Source organism: Dacryopinax primogenitus (genome assembly GCF_000292625.1).
Source record: "Dacryopinax primogenitus strain DJM-731 SS1 chromosome Unknown DACRYscaffold_7, whole genome shotgun sequence".
NCBI classification, from domain to species: Eukaryota; Fungi; Basidiomycota; class Dacrymycetes; order Dacrymycetales; family Dacrymycetaceae; genus Dacryopinax; species Dacryopinax primogenitus.
Genome location: NW_024467204.1, coordinates 397,528 through 416,647, shown reverse-complemented (window position 1 = coordinate 416,647; position 19,120 = coordinate 397,528). Strand labels below are relative to the sequence as shown.

General features: G+C 53.3%; 6 protein-coding genes across 6 annotated transcripts; 4 read left to right on the top strand and 2 right to left on the bottom strand.

The window, feature by feature from the left end:
* Positions 1-55: 55 nt before the first annotated feature.
* DACRYDRAFT_21684 (uncharacterized protein) lies at positions 56-1,183 on the bottom strand. Its single transcript, XM_040772499.1, has one exon. The coding sequence runs from the start codon at positions 1,175-1,177 to the stop codon at positions 101-103; it is 1,077 nt and encodes a 358-aa protein (XP_040629549.1). The 5' UTR covers positions 1,178-1,183; the 3' UTR covers positions 56-100.
* A 161-nt stretch (positions 1,184-1,344) lies between these two features.
* On the top strand, positions 1,345-3,431 carry DACRYDRAFT_115681 (NAF1-domain-containing protein; the record flags this gene model as incomplete). The annotated part of the gene is made up of 4 exons (XM_040770052.1): positions 1,345-1,656; positions 1,705-2,086; positions 2,139-2,401; positions 2,468-3,431. The coding sequence occupies exons 1-4, from the start codon at positions 1,352-1,354 to the stop codon at positions 3,429-3,431; spliced, it is 1,914 nt and encodes a 637-aa protein (XP_040629548.1). The 5' UTR covers positions 1,345-1,351.
* Positions 3,432-9,926: 6,495 nt separating this feature from the next.
* DACRYDRAFT_21683 (uncharacterized protein) lies at positions 9,927-10,902 on the top strand. The gene is made up of 2 exons (XM_040772498.1): positions 9,927-10,255; positions 10,304-10,902. Exon 2 carries the CDS (start codon positions 10,335-10,337, stop codon positions 10,569-10,571), a length of 237 nt encoding a protein of 78 aa, XP_040629547.1. The 5' UTR covers positions 9,927-10,255; positions 10,304-10,334; the 3' UTR covers positions 10,572-10,902.
* A 701-nt stretch (positions 10,903-11,603) lies between these two features.
* Positions 11,604-15,025, top strand: DACRYDRAFT_106718 (Metallo-dependent hydrolase; the record flags this gene model as incomplete). Its single annotated transcript, XM_040768317.1, has 5 exons — positions 11,604-12,717; positions 13,782-13,823; positions 13,876-14,034; positions 14,088-14,602; positions 14,651-15,025. The coding sequence occupies 5 exons, from the start codon at positions 11,604-11,606 to the stop codon at positions 15,023-15,025; spliced, it is 2,205 nt and encodes a 734-aa protein (XP_040629546.1).
* Positions 15,026-15,070: 45 nt separating this feature from the next.
* Positions 15,071-15,745, bottom strand: DACRYDRAFT_78519 (signal recognition particle SRP9/SRP14 subunit; the record flags this gene model as incomplete). The annotated part of the gene is made up of 4 exons (XM_040776349.1): positions 15,711-15,745; positions 15,588-15,660; positions 15,434-15,543; positions 15,071-15,382 (listed from the first exon to the last, which is right to left on the bottom strand). The coding sequence occupies exons 1-4, from the start codon at positions 15,732-15,734 to the stop codon at positions 15,071-15,073; spliced, it is 519 nt and encodes a 172-aa protein (XP_040629545.1). The 5' UTR covers positions 15,735-15,745.
* A 202-nt stretch (positions 15,746-15,947) lies between these two features.
* On the top strand, positions 15,948-18,381 carry DACRYDRAFT_50930 (DUF726-domain-containing protein; the record flags this gene model as incomplete). The annotated part of the gene is made up of 4 exons (XM_040775017.1): positions 15,948-16,506; positions 16,559-17,525; positions 17,574-17,791; positions 17,840-18,381. 4 exons carry the CDS (start codon positions 15,948-15,950, stop codon positions 18,379-18,381), a joined length of 2,286 nt encoding a protein of 761 aa, XP_040629544.1.
* Between the last annotated feature and the right edge of the window lie 739 nt (positions 18,382-19,120).

Genomic DNA, 19,120 nt, shown 5'->3' with positions numbered 1-19,120 from the left:
ATGATGAGCAGCACTTGGCGATGCATGGTATAACAAAACGCTTTAATGGAGTGGTGTTTAATCCTTGATTAGTGTGCAACACGCGGTATAATGTTTTCTCTCATGGGCTCTCGCCCGCCATTTTCCGTACCTCCTCCGCAAAGGTATCTACCTTGGCCGGCATGCCCTCTCCAACAGTCCATCTTCGCAAGTCGCGTACGTCCATCCCCACCCCGTTCTCCCTCTTGATGTCCCATTTGTCTGCGTACGTTTGAAGAACATCATCGACGGTCTGATCCGTACCATGCATGGCAAACTGCTGGTGGTATAGGATAGTGCTGGCCGAGTCTGCGTCCGTCAGCGGCTCATCAGTGCGAATGGACAACGTTTCGAATCCGGTCGTCTGTCTTGCGAGATTTTTGGAAAGCTTGGACATGTCTTCGATGAGCTTTGCTTGATCTGAAATCTGATCCGGGCTTGCGGCGAGAAGGAGAAGGGAGCCAACCTTGCCTGTCTCTCCAATCTCTGAGCGATGCGAACCGTGCGCGTACCAGCCAGCGTAAAAGACCCGGTCGGCGATGTATTTTCGGGAGGGAGGTTGTACGAGCAAAGACACTGCTCGGCGAATAGTGATGTTTTCTTTGAACTCGCTGACCGCTTTCTTCACTGCTGCTTGTACGGTCAAATCTCCGGTTTGTGAGCACAACGGCGCGTCTTCCAGTGTCTTCAGATCGAAATCAGAGAAGCACTCTTCATCGGGCGTTCTTTCGGCAAAGAACGCAACGGTGTGCGCAATTTTCGTGGCAAGAACATTGAACGCCCCGCTGCGGGAGACGAAGTCCGTTTCGCAGTTGAGCTCGACCATGCCCCCTCTTACGAGGTTCCCGATCGCGCCTAGTCCGGGGCTCGGAACGGATATCGCAATCACCCCCTCCCCTGCAGCCCGATCATACACCTTTCCCGGCCTTTCGGATAGGATTGTCTGGTCAAACTTGTGCACATATTCGACGGCCTTGGGTACGTCAAGACCGGAGTATCTGAGTGCGGTCCTTGCCAAGGGAAGAGTGACGGCGGGTACATGCTGGCGCAGTTGTCTTATAAGCTCGAGGGGAACCTTCACCGAGTCCGAAGAGTTATAGCGACAGCGAATAAAGGGTGGAATGAAGGCGAAAGCGCGGACGGCTAGACGAGTGGTCATTTTGCCTCGGGATGGGGAAGTGGCAGGGTTGCTCCCATTAATAACTTTTCCGTAAGGGTACTATGCACCCTATGTGGCTGCGCTGTTTATCGATCACTTATCGATCACTTTTTGAACTAAATAAGCAAAGTGGGCCCCTACTCTCCTTTTGCTAATTCCCTCCCATTGGCGACCATGGACTCGACTGTGCCTAGTCGCTCACTAGGTGTACCACAGGACCTTGCATTGCTTATGGAGATGGCTCAGGAGCACGTTGCTCCCTCCGTGCAGGCCCCCGTCGTTTTGCCAGTGCGACTGCCCATCCAAGTGCTGGGCAAAGTTCCGCTCGCTGAACCTGAGAAACCCGACGCCGAGCACGGAGCACTCAGCGAAAATCAAGACGCGGCTCAGCTCAAACTGCCTTCTGAGCCACAGGTGTCTATTGCTGATCAGGCAAATATCGAGCCCTCCCCGCCGGAAGGGGCGGAGAGTTTGTCCGAGTGAGTACTCTTCAAAGGTCAGGGTTGTGGTGTTCATCAAATCTTCAGCTCAGAATCCGAGAGCGATGACGGTTCCGAATCTGAATCTGAAGAAAGCGATTCTTCCGATGAAGCTGACGGTTCCGAATCAGTGAATGAACGTTCTCAACCCCAGCGAGCCAAACGGCAACCTGCGGAGGTTGACGAGGCCGACGAGGAGCCTGGGCCAACAGGGCCTGCCGCCTTCGCTTCCAAACACGAGATTGTTATCCCCAATGTCGAGATGCCTGAATTTGAGGAAATCGGACCCGAGGAGAAGATCGAACAGATCGGCGAGGTCATGAATATTGTCGATTCGGTAGTCGTCGTGAGGGGACGGATGAATTCTCAATATCAGGTCATCGACAGTGGAAGCCTGTTGGTATTTGAAGACAGAAAGGTCCTCGGTTTTGTGCGCACTCGTTTACTTTGATCTGTGTGAGCTTAGCTGACGTATGGAGCAGGTATTTGAGACTTTCGGCGCCGTCTCTTCTCCGCTCTACACTGTCCGCTTCCCTTCGTCTTCCCTCGTTCCTTCCCGCGTCCTGCCTTCCCTCCCTATCTTTCACGTCCCTCAGCGCAGTACTTATATCTTTACGCGTCATCTGCTTTTGCTCAAGGGCAGCGATGCGAGTAACATGCATGATGAAGAGGTGGAAGGGGACGAGGTGGAATTCTCTGATGACGAAAAGGAAGCAGAGTGGAAGAGGTCAAAAAAGCTGAAACGGTATGCTGCGATCCCATATCTTATCATTTCATTTTCTGTTATCTGATCGTGTAATATTATTCACAGGCGGCATGGCGACACACTGGAACGCAATGGACCTCGATTCCGCGAGCAAGAACAAGATGTGGGACTAGATTATGGAGACTCCTCGGTCCCAGCCTCCGACCTGCTCGCTGCCCGCGGTCCGCCAGTGCGATATGACGACGAAGACTTTGGGATGGCAGATGCTGAGCCTGTGCGTTCAAGATCGCCGACTGAGGATACGAGGCGGTCCCTGGGAGTCGGAAGAGACAGGGATGGACAGCGAGATAGAGAATGGGTACCCCGCAGTGGAAGAGAAGAGTACCGCGGAGGCGGCAGGGGTAGAGGTGGTGGGAGAGGCGGCTGGCGTGAGCCTGCTGGAGGAAGAGACCGGGGCAGAGGAAGAGGAAGAGGCCGAGGGGGGCCATCTAACTATAACAACCCCAACAACTACGATCGTCCCCCGCCGCCTCAATCTGGCCCTCATGGGTACTCCAATTCAACCCATGGCGACGTTGCTGGATTATCAGGCCGTGCGATGTCGCCGGCGTCGGAGGCCATCGCTCGTGTTACGGGTCAGTACGATGCCGGCCCCTCCCAGCCATCGTACCCCAGCACTCCGTACGGCCAGCATGCTCTCCACAGCCCTCCAGGTCCTCAAGATACATACGATCCCCGCGCGCCTGCCTTCTCCACTGTCTCACCATCTCCAGTCCAATCTTATCCGTCTACACCGATGCAGACGCAAATGGCCTTACAGATGCAGATGCCGTTCGCCTTTGGCGGGCACATCAACCCGCGGTTCGCATTTGCTCCCGGGTTTTTGCCCCAGGTGCAGATGCAGATGCAGATGCAGCAGCAGCCAGGCATGTTTGGGATGCAGCAGCAGGGCCGAGGCGGTCAAGGGGCTTGGGGCTGGGAGCAGCAACACCCGCAGGGTGGGTACCCACCACAGCAAGGAGACGGGGAACAGCATGATGGTGTTGGGGGGGAGGAGCACCGATACTAGCCGACGCGCACGGGTGGCCATCCGATGATTACATCATGAACGTTCTATATTCTATGATTTCATCTTATTACTGTCCCTGATGTATGGTGCAGAGACGACACTGATGTGTCTCTTGCGCTCTTGCTCTACGGCGATGCTAAGCTCCATTTATTCTGGGGGGTCAAGATGCTATGTCTCAGTCGCAAACCTCAACCAGCAGAGACCCCCAACATTTGCAGGGGTCGGCGCATCTTTGACTGGTCATGCTGCTTACGAGCATGACAATGGATCATGGTCGAAATCCAGCTAACGAGTGAGGGGTGGTTCGGACCATGACCAGCGACGTAGAATGTGCTTCTTGCATCCAGGGTGTTCGGACCGGGGCGATAGGACAGATATGGAACACATGGCAAAAAACCGTCAGCGGATTTCTGCGTAGAAGTTGCCAAAAGCGATGCAAATACCCGTTTCAGCTACACGTTGGAACACGTTTGCCAGTCGCCGTCTTATCAATGGAGAACACAGGTCAGCGCATCGGGGTTTCTCCTCGGTATAGCGAAACTGCCCCTATTTCACGAAGAGAAGCGATTGTTTTAAACTCCGCGATGCTTCGAGACATGACCCATGATACACCCAGAAATGCCGTCCAACATCACCCGCAATCAATTTTATTACGTTGCAGATTAGTGTAGAGGTTGCAAACCGGTCAGAAGAAAAGATGAGGACCCTCCCATGACACGATACTATGGGTTTGCTTCAAATGTGGTGTGGTGCGGGCCTTTAATGCCCGGTAGATTTATTGAGAATAGATTGTTTAACAGTCACGAAGAAGCGAATAGACTGCTGGATGGACCTTTGAACCGGCTCGGAATTTCTATATTGAGCGAAATACCGAGACAGGTGAATTGCTGGTGACGTGCTTCTTAGGGGGCGCCGAGATTAAGGAAGCAAGAAGAACTCAGAACAGGAGCACGTTGTCGAAAGTAGTCTTAGCGTTTGGTAGCTTAGGAGCTTGATCCGTCTGTGGCCGAGGTAATTCAGAAAAAGTCACACGTTTCAGCTGTGAAACGCTCGTTTTGTGTTCCTTCGCCAACACAGAGATCCGGCGCCAGAGACGGACTGTGTTCAGTTAAAACGCCACAGATGAGACCGGCACACCCATTGTGTGTCGATAAGAAGAAGCTGTCGGCTAGAGGTTAGGGGTTTGGTCCACCTTCCGAAGCTCGCTGAACGGCGGCGGTCGGGGAGTTTTTTTTCGTTCCACCTAAACCAGACTTTCGGCAGAATTCGCGAGATTTAACTTGTGCCACAAACGAGGTCATCAACAATAGCGTCCACAATCTAGCTGAAAGCTTACACAATAAAAGCAGGAAGTCCATTTCAACTTGAAGCGTATGAATTTGTTCAACGTGGTCTTCAGTCCATCATTAATTCCGGTTGTTCAAATGAGTTCTAGAGCTGGATGTCGCCAAGAGTGGCAAAAAAATCCAGCCCTCTGGACCTTTTGAAAGCTCCGAGTAACCCAATATTTGGCCGCTGCACAGGTTAACGATCTTTCCAAAACGAATTCGCTCAAAAAGACATATAACCGGGAAATCCGAGTAGGTGTTTTGTGGCCAATAGAGACATAATCTGACGAAGTTGTGGCTGTTGAGTCTTATGCTATCACCAGTTCTAGTAGGCGCGACTCACTGTTTTCGTCGAAACGCCGAGGATTAGAAGGGTGGCAGGTGGCTAAGCTGTTCCGGCCGCGATGGGCTGGCTGGCTGGTGCCTCTCTTCCTGAACTGTCGAAAAGCCGAGGTGGCCATCTTGAATCTCGAATGAGGGGTATAATTCCCTTCTCTTGGTCCAGCGGGCGGTGCCCGACGGGTATCCGCCACGATCGGAACATGCCACGCGGGCACAAAAGGAGTCGGCGCACTCCGCTACGCGCGCGTGACACGCAACTCCATTCCAATTCCACCATCATATCATTTTGCACACGCGCATTGATTTTCGTTGGGCTGGCGATCGGATTGGGGCCTGGTCCTGGGCAAGAACGTAGCACATCTGGACGAGAGGATAGAAGCAGGTGATTAAGGCTGCCGTGGAGCGCTAGAATGAGCGCACGTTGTTTACGTAGCAACGGTGTGACCGTGACGGTCGGAATGCGATGTGGCAGGGGTTTGGTGGTCGCGCATCGGGATTGACGCATATCCGAGACAGTCCAGTACGGTCACCGTTCGATCCGAGGGCGCGGTGATCTTGGTTATCTGTGCTGGTGGCCGAGCAGTACTTGGTGCGAGGTTCACTGGAGAAAAACCAGAGAGAAATGCCACTTCGACGAGCAAGAAAAGGGCTCGGAGCATTTTGGCCAAGTAGACGATTTGTGGCAGCGACTCGAGACAGGGTGCCCAGCATTCACTTCAACTGCCCCTATCAAAGGAGGTCAGCAGCCACCTATCTTCCTCAATTTTCTCGTACCACAGTGCGCCTCTTCAACCAGGTCCGCTCTCCCTTGCGTGGGTATAGATCATACTATAATGCATCCGAGTGTTGGCTGACGAGCCTGACAAGCGACCGCTGTCCTTTGGACCGAAGGGCTGCGCAGGGTTCGGTCCTGCGGGCCAGTTCGGGGCAGGGCAGTGCGCTCTTGAGAGTCCGGTGACTGGTTCCTGCGAGGAAATCGGAAACGTATTAGACTCAAACAAGCAAGAGTTCGGCAGCGCGAATCCCCATGCTGCGCATTGCAGCCTGAAACATCATAATGACGAGGTGATGATCAAGATGGGCTCGAAGAGAGAGGTGAGCGAAGAGCGATGACAGCATCGGCCTTGAGCCACGTCAGCCATGGCGCACTCTGCTCCCTTTCTTGCTTTTCCGGATACTCCTGAAAGAGGGGGTTCGTTTCTGGTCTTTCCCGAGTGGGAAGTACAACAGAGGAGACGAAGGTTGGTCGCATATATGCTCCGTTCCAGCTCGACTCGACAATTTCGAGAATTTCGAAGATGGTCGGTCAAACCGACGGTAGTTGTCGTCAGTGCTGGTGGACTGCGCCCTTTCCGCCAGATTTCGTCGTAGTCGGGAGCCACGAACGACCGCGGTCTGCATTCGCCCCTATTGCGGGAAGAGGGGCCACTTTGGTCGAGGGCATTCACAAGACTGCCATGGTTCGCGAAACATCGGCGCCACGCGAGCTGGCCGAGCGGGAGAATCGGCACTTGGTTGGCCTGCGCCTCGGTGGGACGCGCATGGATGGGCGCGTGAGACAGACATAGATAGGGTTCGCGTGCCACGACACGCGTCCATGTAAGGCGCGCAGGGAATGAAAGAATATTGAAGCATCGAGGCCATTATGCTTCAATGGTGCCGCCGGCTAACCATGTGGGTCGGGTACCTGCTGTCAATTAGCGAGATCCTGCGTAGCTCCGTTCTTGCTTGGCAATGTTCAGGGCAGGAACAGTTCTGTGCGCTGGAACACGAGGTATGACATGGTTGGCCGGGGAGTTGCTTTTATTTCTGCATTAATAATACGCAATCGGGGCAAGTCCTTTCGATTCCACCGAGCACAGCTCCTGCGTCCATTCAATGCATTATTCGGGCGCAGCGAACGTTGACTACCCTGAACGGCCCGCGGTCATTGTCGGTTGTGGACACGACACGTGAAACGACGAGGACAGACTAACCTCCTCCAACATCAACGTGGCGTGAAAATACGTAAAACTTGTCTCTGGACTAGACTGGAATGTCGTAAATCATCCAATTTTCCCTGATGAGTACTTCGTCATGGGTACACTTACAGTTCGATGTGCCTGCAGGGGAGATCAGCTGTCGCACAACTGGCTACGTCAGAGGCAAAATCCTACATCATCGCACCCCTGTCCAGGCCAAATACCATATTGAGTGAAATGCCGAATGAGGCGCGTGCGATGGGCGGTGCGGTCGTGTCCAAAAGCACAGCAAGAACAAAGATGATATCATCGTGGAGAGGAATTTAAAAAAAAAAAAGGTGGACGTCTGCGGCACCAGGTTAGGGATGAGCCAAGAAAGCTCGGCCGTCTCTCGCTGTTTTGCGGGAGCCGGTCGGTGGCTTCAGTTTGATCCTCTCCCGCTGTCGCGGGCCGTTTGCCGTTCCCGGTGTGATATTTTTCACCGAATTCAAGTCGCGCCTAGCGTACATCCGGGGTCCCGCCGTATGAAATACACGGAAGCAAACTGGGTTTGGTGTCCACAGGGACATGTGAAGATCGGCGGAGATGGCTGTGGATGGGCGCGTGGTGCTGTCCCCTTTTGGCTCTGGGTGAGCTCGCTGGCCCTCGTGTTCCGGCGACCAACACCTACCCGACCTCGCTTGAACAAGAAGAGAGATGTGCGCCATCGGATGCTCCAAGACAATGTTCGCGCGATTGTCTCCCCGATATCTCCGCCTATCCTTCATTGTCATTTGTCATTATTTACTAAAGATTTCTCTCCAGGGATATTTCCTCCCTCCATTGAATCTTGGCCTCTCCACCGGATCTTGCGCTAACCTGCGGCCGGTGGCTCGACGTGTTGAACCCCGTGTGACGACGTCACGCCTCCACGTCAAGCGGGCGGCGATTGCGGGCGCAAGAGGATGGACCTGCTTCTTCTCGGCGGAAGCATGTTCCACAACCGCTGCTGATTGGCATCCTGACTGCTTTTCTCCCGCGGTTTTCTGCTCTGCTCCTCGTAACCCTTGGCCCACACTCGCTATTGTCTCGTAAGACCACCCGCTGATTTTATTGTTCCCAAAGATAGCCGTTCACCGAGAGCTTCGCGAATGCGACTGCGCCGTGCACGCACGCGTCCCCCCAGATTTCGAACGTGCTAAAACGGTGACCCTGCTTGGCTATCTCCAGTATCAGCCGCGGTATCGTCGATGCGCACCATCCAATTGTATCCTGCGGAATACCGCCCCTTCCAGCCACACAGCCTTTCTGGGCAAAATGCCGAACGCTTCGCTGGCTTCTTTCCCATTCCATCGAGGCGGGTCAGAATTGTGCTCTCGAACCTCCGGGAACAGGAGCGTACGTCGATATCAGTCACCGTCGGCGTTAACAACCTCGAATTTCCAACCCTTCGTGCACCACCACCATGGTTCTTTCTCTCGCTTCCTGCACTATTCGAGGCACAAGTGGGTTTCGAGCAATTGAGGCAGTTTTCTAAGGAGCATTTGCTGTAGAAACACTCGGTGCCCTGAAGGGTTCGGTTCTCTGTCCATCCCTTCGGCCATCCCCGCGCAGACGCCCAATTCAAGTTCCGACTCTTGAACTCAACGGGCGATCTGCGGCCACGGTTGGAATGGGGGAGCGCAGCTGACGATGCTCCGCCTTGTCATTTATTCATCCTCGGCCCGGTCGCAGCGGGGCGCCATCATCACCGATCCGTGATCAATGACGAGATCTGATGGGCGGTACGCTCGCCATGACCCCGGGTGCGCCTTTAAATGTAGAAGCACTTGCCCGGCATGAATAGATCTTGCATCATAGTTTACACCTATATTTTCGTGCATGAAAGTCCAAATCGGTGGTAGGACGGTCAGGGTGCCTTGCACAACGCGACATGTTTTGCGAGCCCAGGGGTGCGCAGATAAGTACTACCCAAGAACCATTGATCGATGTGTAGGTTGCCGGTTTAGTCTGCACCGCGACGCCAACAAGCTCATTTTCCACCTTTAACGCAGGTCACGCCCATTACCAAATACGGACGGGGATGCTATGCTTCGCATTCCGATGTGACCAATCGCAGCTTGGCGCCCACAATTACCGAAAGGGATGAAACTTGTGTGAGCGACCTCTCTCCAAGGCAATCGAGGAGCTCCGGCCATGGTTACGCTGCCCGACATTACCGTACCCGTTCCGGACATGGACGCCGACATGGGCAAGAGGCTGGACGCTTAGTGTTCCTGGGAGGCCATTGTACCGATGTGGTTTTTTTATTTACCTCCGATCAAATCGCATAGCATCTTAATGCCGTCCTGGTGATCGGTCATGATCGAGAAGTAGGCATGTGCATACATTACATTTAGACAATGCAAGTCGCCTCGTCATCGCGTTAATGCTCAAAATCCAGGAGAAGAAGTCGAGACCTTGCCCGAATAGACGCAGCGCGCATGACTTGAAAGTGCGCCTGCCGATCCCGGATGACTGCGATCACCGTAGGAGATGACTTGGTCAGAGGGGGAGAATCATGACATTGCCATCAGAATACCTCCGTGCATTGATCGGCGGTCAATATCTGCTCCGGTTGGATGCGATGATTCTTTGACCTTTACGAAGCGACGATAAAGGCACTGCCGACTGCGGAATATTGTCGGCCAAGGAGAGAAGTGAAAAGCCGTGGAGGACAGAATATGTCTGCTCTGGCGAATGCCGCGAGCAGCGCATTTATGACCCCATACCGAACATTAGTGTATGTTGTCAGATGCGGGTGGTCTGTCCTTCTTGTTTGTTGAGAGGAGAGGAAGACCCCTGAGGAAGGCCGACCGAGGGAATTGCCATGTGGTTTAAAGGGGGGAAGTCCGGATGAGGCAGGGAGGATCGGAACGCGTGTGCCGGTGAGCGGGTGCCTCGTGCCGCGGCGAGCAGAGATGTGCAAAGGGGGTCGAGTCAGGAAGAATTGTCCAACCCCGCCGCTTTAGGGGGTCTGGCCACGTATTGTATTCGTAGTGCGATGTCGGGCTGCTATTTGCGTAAGGCTGCAAGCGACCAAACTGTGTGTCCGGGCTCCTGAGAGTTTCGGGACATCGCATTGTTGAATGTCGCACCTCACACCCCCGAGGCTTCTTCTGTGCACACACTGCAAATTGGGGAATGAATCTCGCGCGTTCTCGATATCCCCAATCTCATGCACGTCAGCATGAGTCGCGCAACCGGCTCATCAAGTACATACCGGTAGTCCGCAGTTCACATGAACGTCGAGAATGCACACCGATCATCGGCGCCTCTCCGGCTGTGCCAGGGTATTTAAGTCGCGTGTTTTGCCCAGCTCAAAGCTTACTCCCCCTTCCATCTCTCTGTCTCACCTCCCGTCCGTGCGCATACATCTCGCTCAAAGTCGGCGCATTCTGCTTCATCAAGCCCTATACACGGATCAACAACCATCTTCAGAACGCGTATCAGAAATCAGCAACGCACCCATCCATCCGCTATTCCACTAGCCGCCCGCGAATTTCCTTCATCACGACTCGCCGGTGCTTATTGTTCCACGCCGAGTCCTGTCTGTGGAGTCCCCCGCAATTTCATCGCAGGGTCGATAGGGTTCAACGCGGCCGTCCGATTGCGTTTCCTTGGCTTTGAAGTTTGCCTCCAGGTCGACGGACCCAATTTCGGAATTGAAATCACAGAGTAACACCTTGCTTTAGTAATAATCAGGGCAAGCGTGACGAGTGACACGCCACCGTCGGCAAGCGATTAGTCTCCGCCGCGGACTCATCGTCTGGTACCCCATCACAGGCTCATCATCATCCACACAACCTCTGACAACTCACTCCCCCCTTCCCGTTATTATCCCCTCCTCCTCCTCCTCCTTCCCCTCCTTCGTTACTCTCCCCCCTCGACCTCCCAGCCTCGTAACAGCAAACCCATACCAATCGTTGGCCTTGCCTATTCTTCTGTATTCGCGACGACCTGCTCACGTGTACAATACCTGTGCTCCACATCCCCGGCAATCCCGACTAACGACTCGCCCGCGGGACTACGCAACACCCGTGCCCTGTCACCAGTCATCTTCTTCCTAGGTGTCCACCAACCACAGACAAGTGACTCCAGTCACGTCCTCGTTCAGACCCGGTAACCACGTGTACCGATTTGGACACCGTCAGCCGATCTTCCAGTCCTGCTTACGAACACCGCCTCGGCGTTGGACCCATCGTTCCTCTCGACCCAGCCCCGAGTCGCACGAATCCACGGCCTGTGCTCTCGACTGTGACTTGCCTCTGTATCACTCCACGTCCTGTAACAACCCGATTCCCGCACCTTTTAACGACCACCCCGGCGCTCTCATTCAACGGCGGACCTAGTTCATAATCACCGCGATTTAGGCGCCTGACGACAATCGACCGTTAGCCTTGTATTACTTGTCCCGGACTGCGCAGATAGTGTGCGCGTTCTCCGTCTGACGTAAGCTCACACTCCCGCTAGCCCATTTGTGCGCATACATCTGACTGTCATCCCCACGCCAGCACACATCCATGGACTTCAACTCAGCTCGCTTCTTACGTCCATCAGCTTATCTCAAGCAGACACTGCTATCATCACCGTCGTCATCTTATTCACCAACTACCGCACCAACACTTCCCAGCCATTGTTCACCACAGCTGTCCGCTTCCCCCCCCTCCACATCATCATCCCTCTCGAACCCACCACTCAACTCCATCCTGCAGGTTATGGGTAACGAGCGTCAAGAGATGGAGGACGATTCCTGGACAGATCTTCTCAATTTGGGCAGCCAGAGCACCAATAGCACCTTGCGGGCCAGTCAGCTCAACACCCAGATGGAAACCCCAGCGTTTGGTGGCTTTTCCGACGATTTGATCTTTCCCATCGAACTCGAACACCATCGCTCCCCCTCCAATCATGCCTCGATTCAGGATATATTCCCATCACACTTCAGCCCCATCTTGTCATCGGTGTCACCGTCACCAACGTTCATGCATGCCATGCCTGGATCCGGCCCTGCCTCGATGCCCTTCTCACCAGTGCATGCTATGACCCCAGAGCGGAGATACTTCCAACAGTCACCTCACGCTGCCGAGATTGCCCTGCAGAGTCGTATGTCACCCTTCGCCGGCTACGAATCCGAAGGGTATCAGACGGATCCACTGTCTCCGTTGACGAACGGCCAATTCAGCAACATGCATTTGTCGGATACGATGTCGAGTCCGATGCAAGGATACATGACCAACATGTCTCAATCTGCACCAACGCAGCATGTACCGTTTGCCGACATCTTCCTATCAAATGGGTCACTCAATCCTCTAGCAACACAACTGCGCACTGCACCGGCGCTATCTCCATCGCCAAAGATTGAACCGGAGCCCGAATTGGACGCCAATCATGCTGATGATGACGACTCCGTTGACTCGACACCAGAACTTGATACTGACGATGCCGACCGACCTGTGCGCAAGCATACGCGTATCCCTCTGCCAATTCCAGTGCCGAATTTGACAAAGAAGTCCCGTGGGCGCCACGTACCAACCCTCCCGTCTTCGCAAACAGGCCAATTAGGCATCATGCATAGTGCCAGCTCGAGAGATGAAGTGATGGCCGCTTCGAAGATCGCCGCGGAGCAACTGGCAAGCGGTGAATGGCGAGCATCTGGCATCAAGGGAAGGACGTATTTGTGCAAGATCTGTGGGAAGTGTTTCCAACGTGGGGAACATTTGAAGCGCCACGTCCGCAGCATTCATACCCATGACAAACGTCAGTTCATTTTTAATCAGTATATGGTGTACATGCTGACGTGTGTTGAATCAGCCCATGAATGCCCCGAGGCCGGCTGCGGGAAGGTGTTCAGCAGACACGACAACCTGTGCCAACATATGCGTGTGCACAGGAAGGCATGACGTCGTGGACTGCCGCGCCCTTTCTTGGACATCCTTCTTACGACACTTACGACCCACATGTGTACATATCTTCATCACCTCTCTTCTCTTTCATGACCTGCGCAATCAGCTGGACACTCTTTCATTCGCCTCCTACGCTCTGTCTTGACACTATGGCTATTCCGCGCTACCTCCATTTCCAATTGAGCCGCGGTTCCTTCCGCTCCCTCGTCTCTATGCTTATCTCACTGTCTTTTCGTCCTTGTCTCTTTTCTCACTCTCTGTTTCTCTTCTTTGTCTGCCTCGCGCCGGGCGCCCTCTGTACAAGTACTTGCTCAAGTAGCCACGCACGCTCGCAGAACCGAACCACGCAGATGTACGATACTGTACCCACACCTGCATACGTAGTACCCCTCCCGCGTAGGACGCACACGACAAATACCTACCATCCTTTTCTCTTATTCCTCCTTCACGGCCTATGTTGCCAGCTGCGTTTGTCATTATGCCTTTTTATATCCACTTTTTTGTGTTGATATTGGTCTGATGCGCGAGGGGTATGCAGCGCAGCACGCTCGACAACCTGTATTGTAACTTCTCCTAGTCAGACGAATACCAGGGTCTATGTCCTTTTGAAATCGATGGCCCTAAATGGCATCGACCTAATATTATGGTATGGATTGTTCTAAAACGAGCATGTTCGCATTGACGGCGACTCGGACTCAGAAGGCCATATGACCTTTCCAGTAGTTGCCGCCGCGTGAGTGATTATCACACTTCATTTGCAACAAACCACCATGTGCAGTTCTGATAATTCGCTGCCAGTGAGCAGTACCCATCTGCCTCCCGCCGAGCTACTCGCACATCGTGCGTACGCATCCAACAAATTAGACAATCGATCATAACAGGAAGCCGACAGTGACGGATGTACACTGCCATCCCACCGACTCGGATACCCCCAAGGACGTGATGGAAGCCCTCGTGATCCGGGTATGCGCAATGGCGACGCGCTCGGATGATCAGGAAAAAGTGGCTGATCTAGCAAGAGAATGGCCGGATAAGGTCACGCCTTGCTTTGGTGGGTTCTTGTTGAAAACAGAGTCCCCCGGTTGACATTGTATGATGACCCAGGCTATCACCCGTGGTTCTCGCATACGATTTCTCTGCTCCAGAAGTTACCAAATAAAGAGGAGCATTATGCATCGATTCTTCTCTCTGGGAAGGATGCGAGCCCAGAGAATAGTCTAAAGCTACAGGAGATGCTCCCGCTCTTGCCTGAACCCCGTCTTCTGAAGGATATTGTTGCTGAAGTCCGAAATAATCTGGTAGCTCATCCGCAGGCAATGTTGGGCGAAGTTGGGCTGGATCGTGCATTTCGCATACCCATGCGCCCGTATCCTTCACCGCCGCCCCGAAAACTGTCGCCTTTCTCTGTACCAATGGGGCATCAGCTCGCCATCCTGGAGGCGCTGCTTGGAGTTGCTGTGGCATTGAAACGGAACGTCAGCATGCATAGCGTGAAGTGTCAACAGGTCACGGTGGAACTGTTCAAGAGGATGAAGGCACTGCATAACGAGAAGTGGGGCAGTATCAACATCGACTTGCACAGCTGTGGATTTAGTGCTGAAACATGGAAAGAGGTCGAGGTAGGGCACTTTTGCATTAGCCGCCAGTGAAACTGACGGGAACAATAGCGCAATTATCCGAACGTATATTTATCCCTCTCAACCACGATCAACGCTAAAAATGGAGGGGTTGCGGCGCTTATCCAGGCTGCGGCGGAAACTCGTATTCTGATCGAGTCTGACTGGCACGACATCACCTTATGCACGGGCAGTGCTTGGGATATACTGAGATATATCGCCGAAGTGAAAGGTTGGAGGGTTGAGGATACATGGGAAGAACACGTACAGGGCGAACCGGGTGCTGTACGCCGGATTGAAGAGAATTGGAATTCCTTCAAGAGTGGTGGAAAAGGTCTTGCGCCTGAGCACATCGCCTCTAATCACAGAGATCGAAGACGTAGAGATCACTCCGTCGACGAGCTGGATAGCGATGTAGAGGAGTAGGTATGATAGCTGTACAACTGAATGATATGTACTCAACGATCCGAGCTATGAGGTCTCTTCTGCTGGGTGTTCCGCTGCTGCTTGTCGTTGTCGGGATGCCTCCATCGCTCTCTGGATCACCTCTCTTTGCTCCTGCTGCTTCCGTAGTGCCTTGACCTGTCGTTGCCGTTTCCTCCTACCGTTACCCCGCTTTGGTCCGTCCACCTTGATGTCTTCCATCAGTCTCTTCTCCCGCTGAGCTTGCAAGTCGGCTCGTAGCTTCTCGCGCTTGCGATCTCGTTTACGCAGCGTTGACATCGACTTCTTCAGCAAAGTTCCATATGCGGAATGATATTTTTCTAAGTCATTTGGGGATATCTGTGGACAGCTTTAGCGGGACTATCTCGAATGAACAGCCGCGCAACGCACTCGTGTTGAGAACTTTGTGTGTCCATCCGTCGCCCTCAGCAGCACAGAAAACTCCATACCATCCTCTTCTCCCCCTCCATTCATCTTAATATCCTCTCCCTCGTGTACGTCTGTGCCTATTTAGCTTCATTCAGTGGCCCCTGAAGCCACGCACATCGTTTGTGGGTAAGCCAGACTGAACCCTTTCGTGTTGTATGGGCGAATAGGTCAGATAATTTTGTGAGGAACTGCCAGGTTGTGTCAGTACCGTCTCTTTCGCAGTGATATAAGCGCTGACAGTGTCATTGTCGACAAGATCCATTGTACATTAAGGATATTGATGAGGTCGTGTGCAGTCATGTAGTTGTGCGCCAAAACCACAGGAAAGGCACACGAATTGCTTCCACTCGGCCGGCACGTGGATGTAATAAGTGCGGACCTTGCATGGGCATCAGTGGACTATCGCTGCATATCCACATAGAAAACCCCGCGTTGTTCCTCTTGCTGCTGGAGTTCTTGATATACCATCCTCGGAATGCCCCCAAAGGACAAGGCGAAGCAGGATCTGCTCATCGACTTCGACGATGACGACGAATGGCAGGACATGCCGGTCCTCAAGCCCGACGACCCATTCTTGAATCTCGACGAAGAGGACCAGAAGAAGTTCCATTACATTGCGCCTTCGAAGTCATCAGCGCCGAAACAAATTGGCAATGCTACGGGAAATCTTATCGACTTCGATGATGAAGGCGTTGAATGGCGGTCGAAACTCGACAAGGGACAAGAAGAGACGTATACCCGACTGCGGCTGGACGAAGATAACGACAATGACGAAGTCCACATGCAAACGAAGTATCTATTCAATGAGGATAAAGCCATGACTCCGTTGAGTCAAATGCAAGCAACAAAAGAGCTCTTGACCGAGTCTCAGAGGATCGCATATGTCGGTTTATGCTCACTTGCTGCGCGGGAAATGATCGAGGGGCTCAAGAAGATGCCAGCTCGAGAGATTCAGAAGGCGATTCAGAGCGCGGAGAACTGGTCGCTTAAGATTATGGGACGTCTATATCATCACATGGAGCTAGAGACTGCAGGTGTGTCGCATTTAGCTCGAGCGGGTGTTTGCAGTCTTGACTCCGGTCACAGAACAGAAGATGATCGAGAGCCTAGCAGAGCATGGTGTAACTGCCGCCGATCTAGCACCTGCACTAATGACCACGCATACTGTCAAAAATCCAGACTACGACCCGATCGAAGCGCGGCGAAAGAAGGAAGCCGAGGCCATGGAGGAGGAGAATCAGCAAGTGATCCTGCAGTCTCCGTTACCCGGAAGATTATCTCCAACTAGCTCGGATGTTTTCAATCCGTTTGTCGATGCACCAACGACTGGCAGCTCGTTACCGCCTGCTCCTCACTCTGAAGAGTTCGGCGGCGACGCTCATGACGTTCTCACACCTCGACCGGGTGACACTCTGTTTGGCAACATCCAGCCAGTTCTTCCAGCTGCCGATCCAGGCTTAACTACGCTGGAGGGTACATCAACAAATGTATTATCGACAGACGAGAACATGACGCTCGACATTCGATGGACAGTCTTGTGCGACTTATTTCTTGCCGTCATCGCTGACAGCGTATACGATGCGCGCTCACGCGTCCTACTGGAAACAGTCGCTGTCAAGTTAGGCTTAGGCTGGCTTGACGTGGTTCGTTTTGAGAAGCGCATTACGGAGGCGCTGGAAATAGAGGAAAATGTTGAGAAACTGGAGAACGACGACGTGCTGCAGACACGCAAGAAGGCGGCAATGAAGAAACGATTGCTTATGATGGGCTTAGCAACTTTGGGTGGCGGTTTGGTGATAGGATTAAGTGCTGGATTGCTCGCGCCGGTCATTGGCGCCGGCTTAGGTGCTGCTTTCACAACGATCGGTGTAGGCGGAACGGCCGCATTCCTTGGTGGGACGGCTGGAGCAGCTGCCATCACGACTGGTGGTGTGTTGACCGGCTCAGGGATCGCATTGAAGGGCATGGCAAGGCGTACGACGAGCGTCAAGACGTTCAACCTTCTGCCGCTCCATAATCATCGACGAGTGAACTGTATTATTACTATCCCTGGGTACGTCGCGTCTGACCATAGACTTTGCGTTCTCTGACATCTTCATAGGTTCATGGCATCCTTGGAAGACGATGTTCGCTTGCCGTTCAGTGTCCTAGATCCGGTCGTCGGCGATGTATTCAGCATATTTTGGGAACCACAGATGATGCAGGAGACCGGAAATGCGCTCAGAATTCTCACGACCGAGGTTTTAACGCAGGTGGGACAGACGGTGCTTCAAGCTACGGTTATGACAGGTCTGATGAGCGCCCTGACGTGGCCTCTGAGTGCGTACCTTTGATTTGTCCCAATGAATTTGACTCACAGGTTTTCAGTTCTCACAAAGCTCGGATATCTGATCGACAATCCATGGTCAAACGCGCTGGATCGCTCTGTCGCCGCTGGGCTCATTTTGGCCGATGTTCTCCGGAAACGCGCTCTTGGCGTACGACCAGTGACCCTCATCGGCTTCTCCTTGGGTGCTCGAGTCATCTTCTATGCTCTTGTTGAGCTAGCAAAACAAAGAGCCTACGGCATTGTGCAAGATGTAGTAATGTTAGGCGGTGCCATCACTGCCTCGACGAAGACATGGCACGCAGTCCGAAGCGTAACCGCCGGTCGCTTAATAAATGGATATGCTCGAAACGATTGGGTCCTGAACTACCTTTTCCGTGCTTCTGTTGGCGGCTTATACACCGTCGCTGGCCTGCGGCCAATCGAGGATGTTCCAGGAATTGAGAACGTGGATGTAACAGACAAGATTGCTGGTCACGCTAGCTACCGGGTCTACATGCCAGTCATCTTGCACCAGCTAGGGTTTCCGGTTACAGCGGATTACTTTGATGAGCCGGAGGTATGTCATGTTCGGCTGCACTAGACGATCAAGTAACATGATTATGTAGGATCTTGAAGAAGAGCAGAACTACTCTCTAGAGGGAGTACAAGAAAAGAAGCGCCGCTTCAACTTCTTCTCAAGAAGGCGAAAGAATGAACCCACGACGAGCCAGCCAAGCACCCCATTACCAGCAGCAAACCCTTGGTCCGGGACGAAAGGTGTGGCCTCAGTCACGGGGGCCACAGGAACTTCTGCTGGGATCACAGATGCACCGGCGGGTATGACTACAACCAATGGTGCGGATGAAGACTTGCCGGAGCGTCTCGATCATTCGGTCGCCGTAAATGGTAGTTCGGGACTGTCAGCATCCGGACAATCAACTCTACAGCCTCCATCAATCTCCGCTCTAGGCAGCGGATCGGCCAATAGCTCTACCGTGTCCCTCCCTGCGAAGGCAGGTTTCGACTTCAATGCGATCGAACAAGTCATCTCGGAGGAAGGGCCAGCTGATGGTCAGGATGCACACAAAGCAATCGCGGCACCTATTCCTCGCATCACCGCTGAATCTAGAACTGTGCCAAGGTCCGAGTCAGCCCCAGCTCAGCCCGACGTCCCAACGCGCCCACCGTCTGCATATGGTTCTCAACTTCGACGTGAAGATGGTATGAGAAGCACGGTGGATATCCTTCCCAAGTTTGAACGATCATTCTCGCTACGCGATACTGAAATTGCTGCACCGTCTGCTGATGTGTTTTCCAGCACAAGCATGTCGAACACCCCA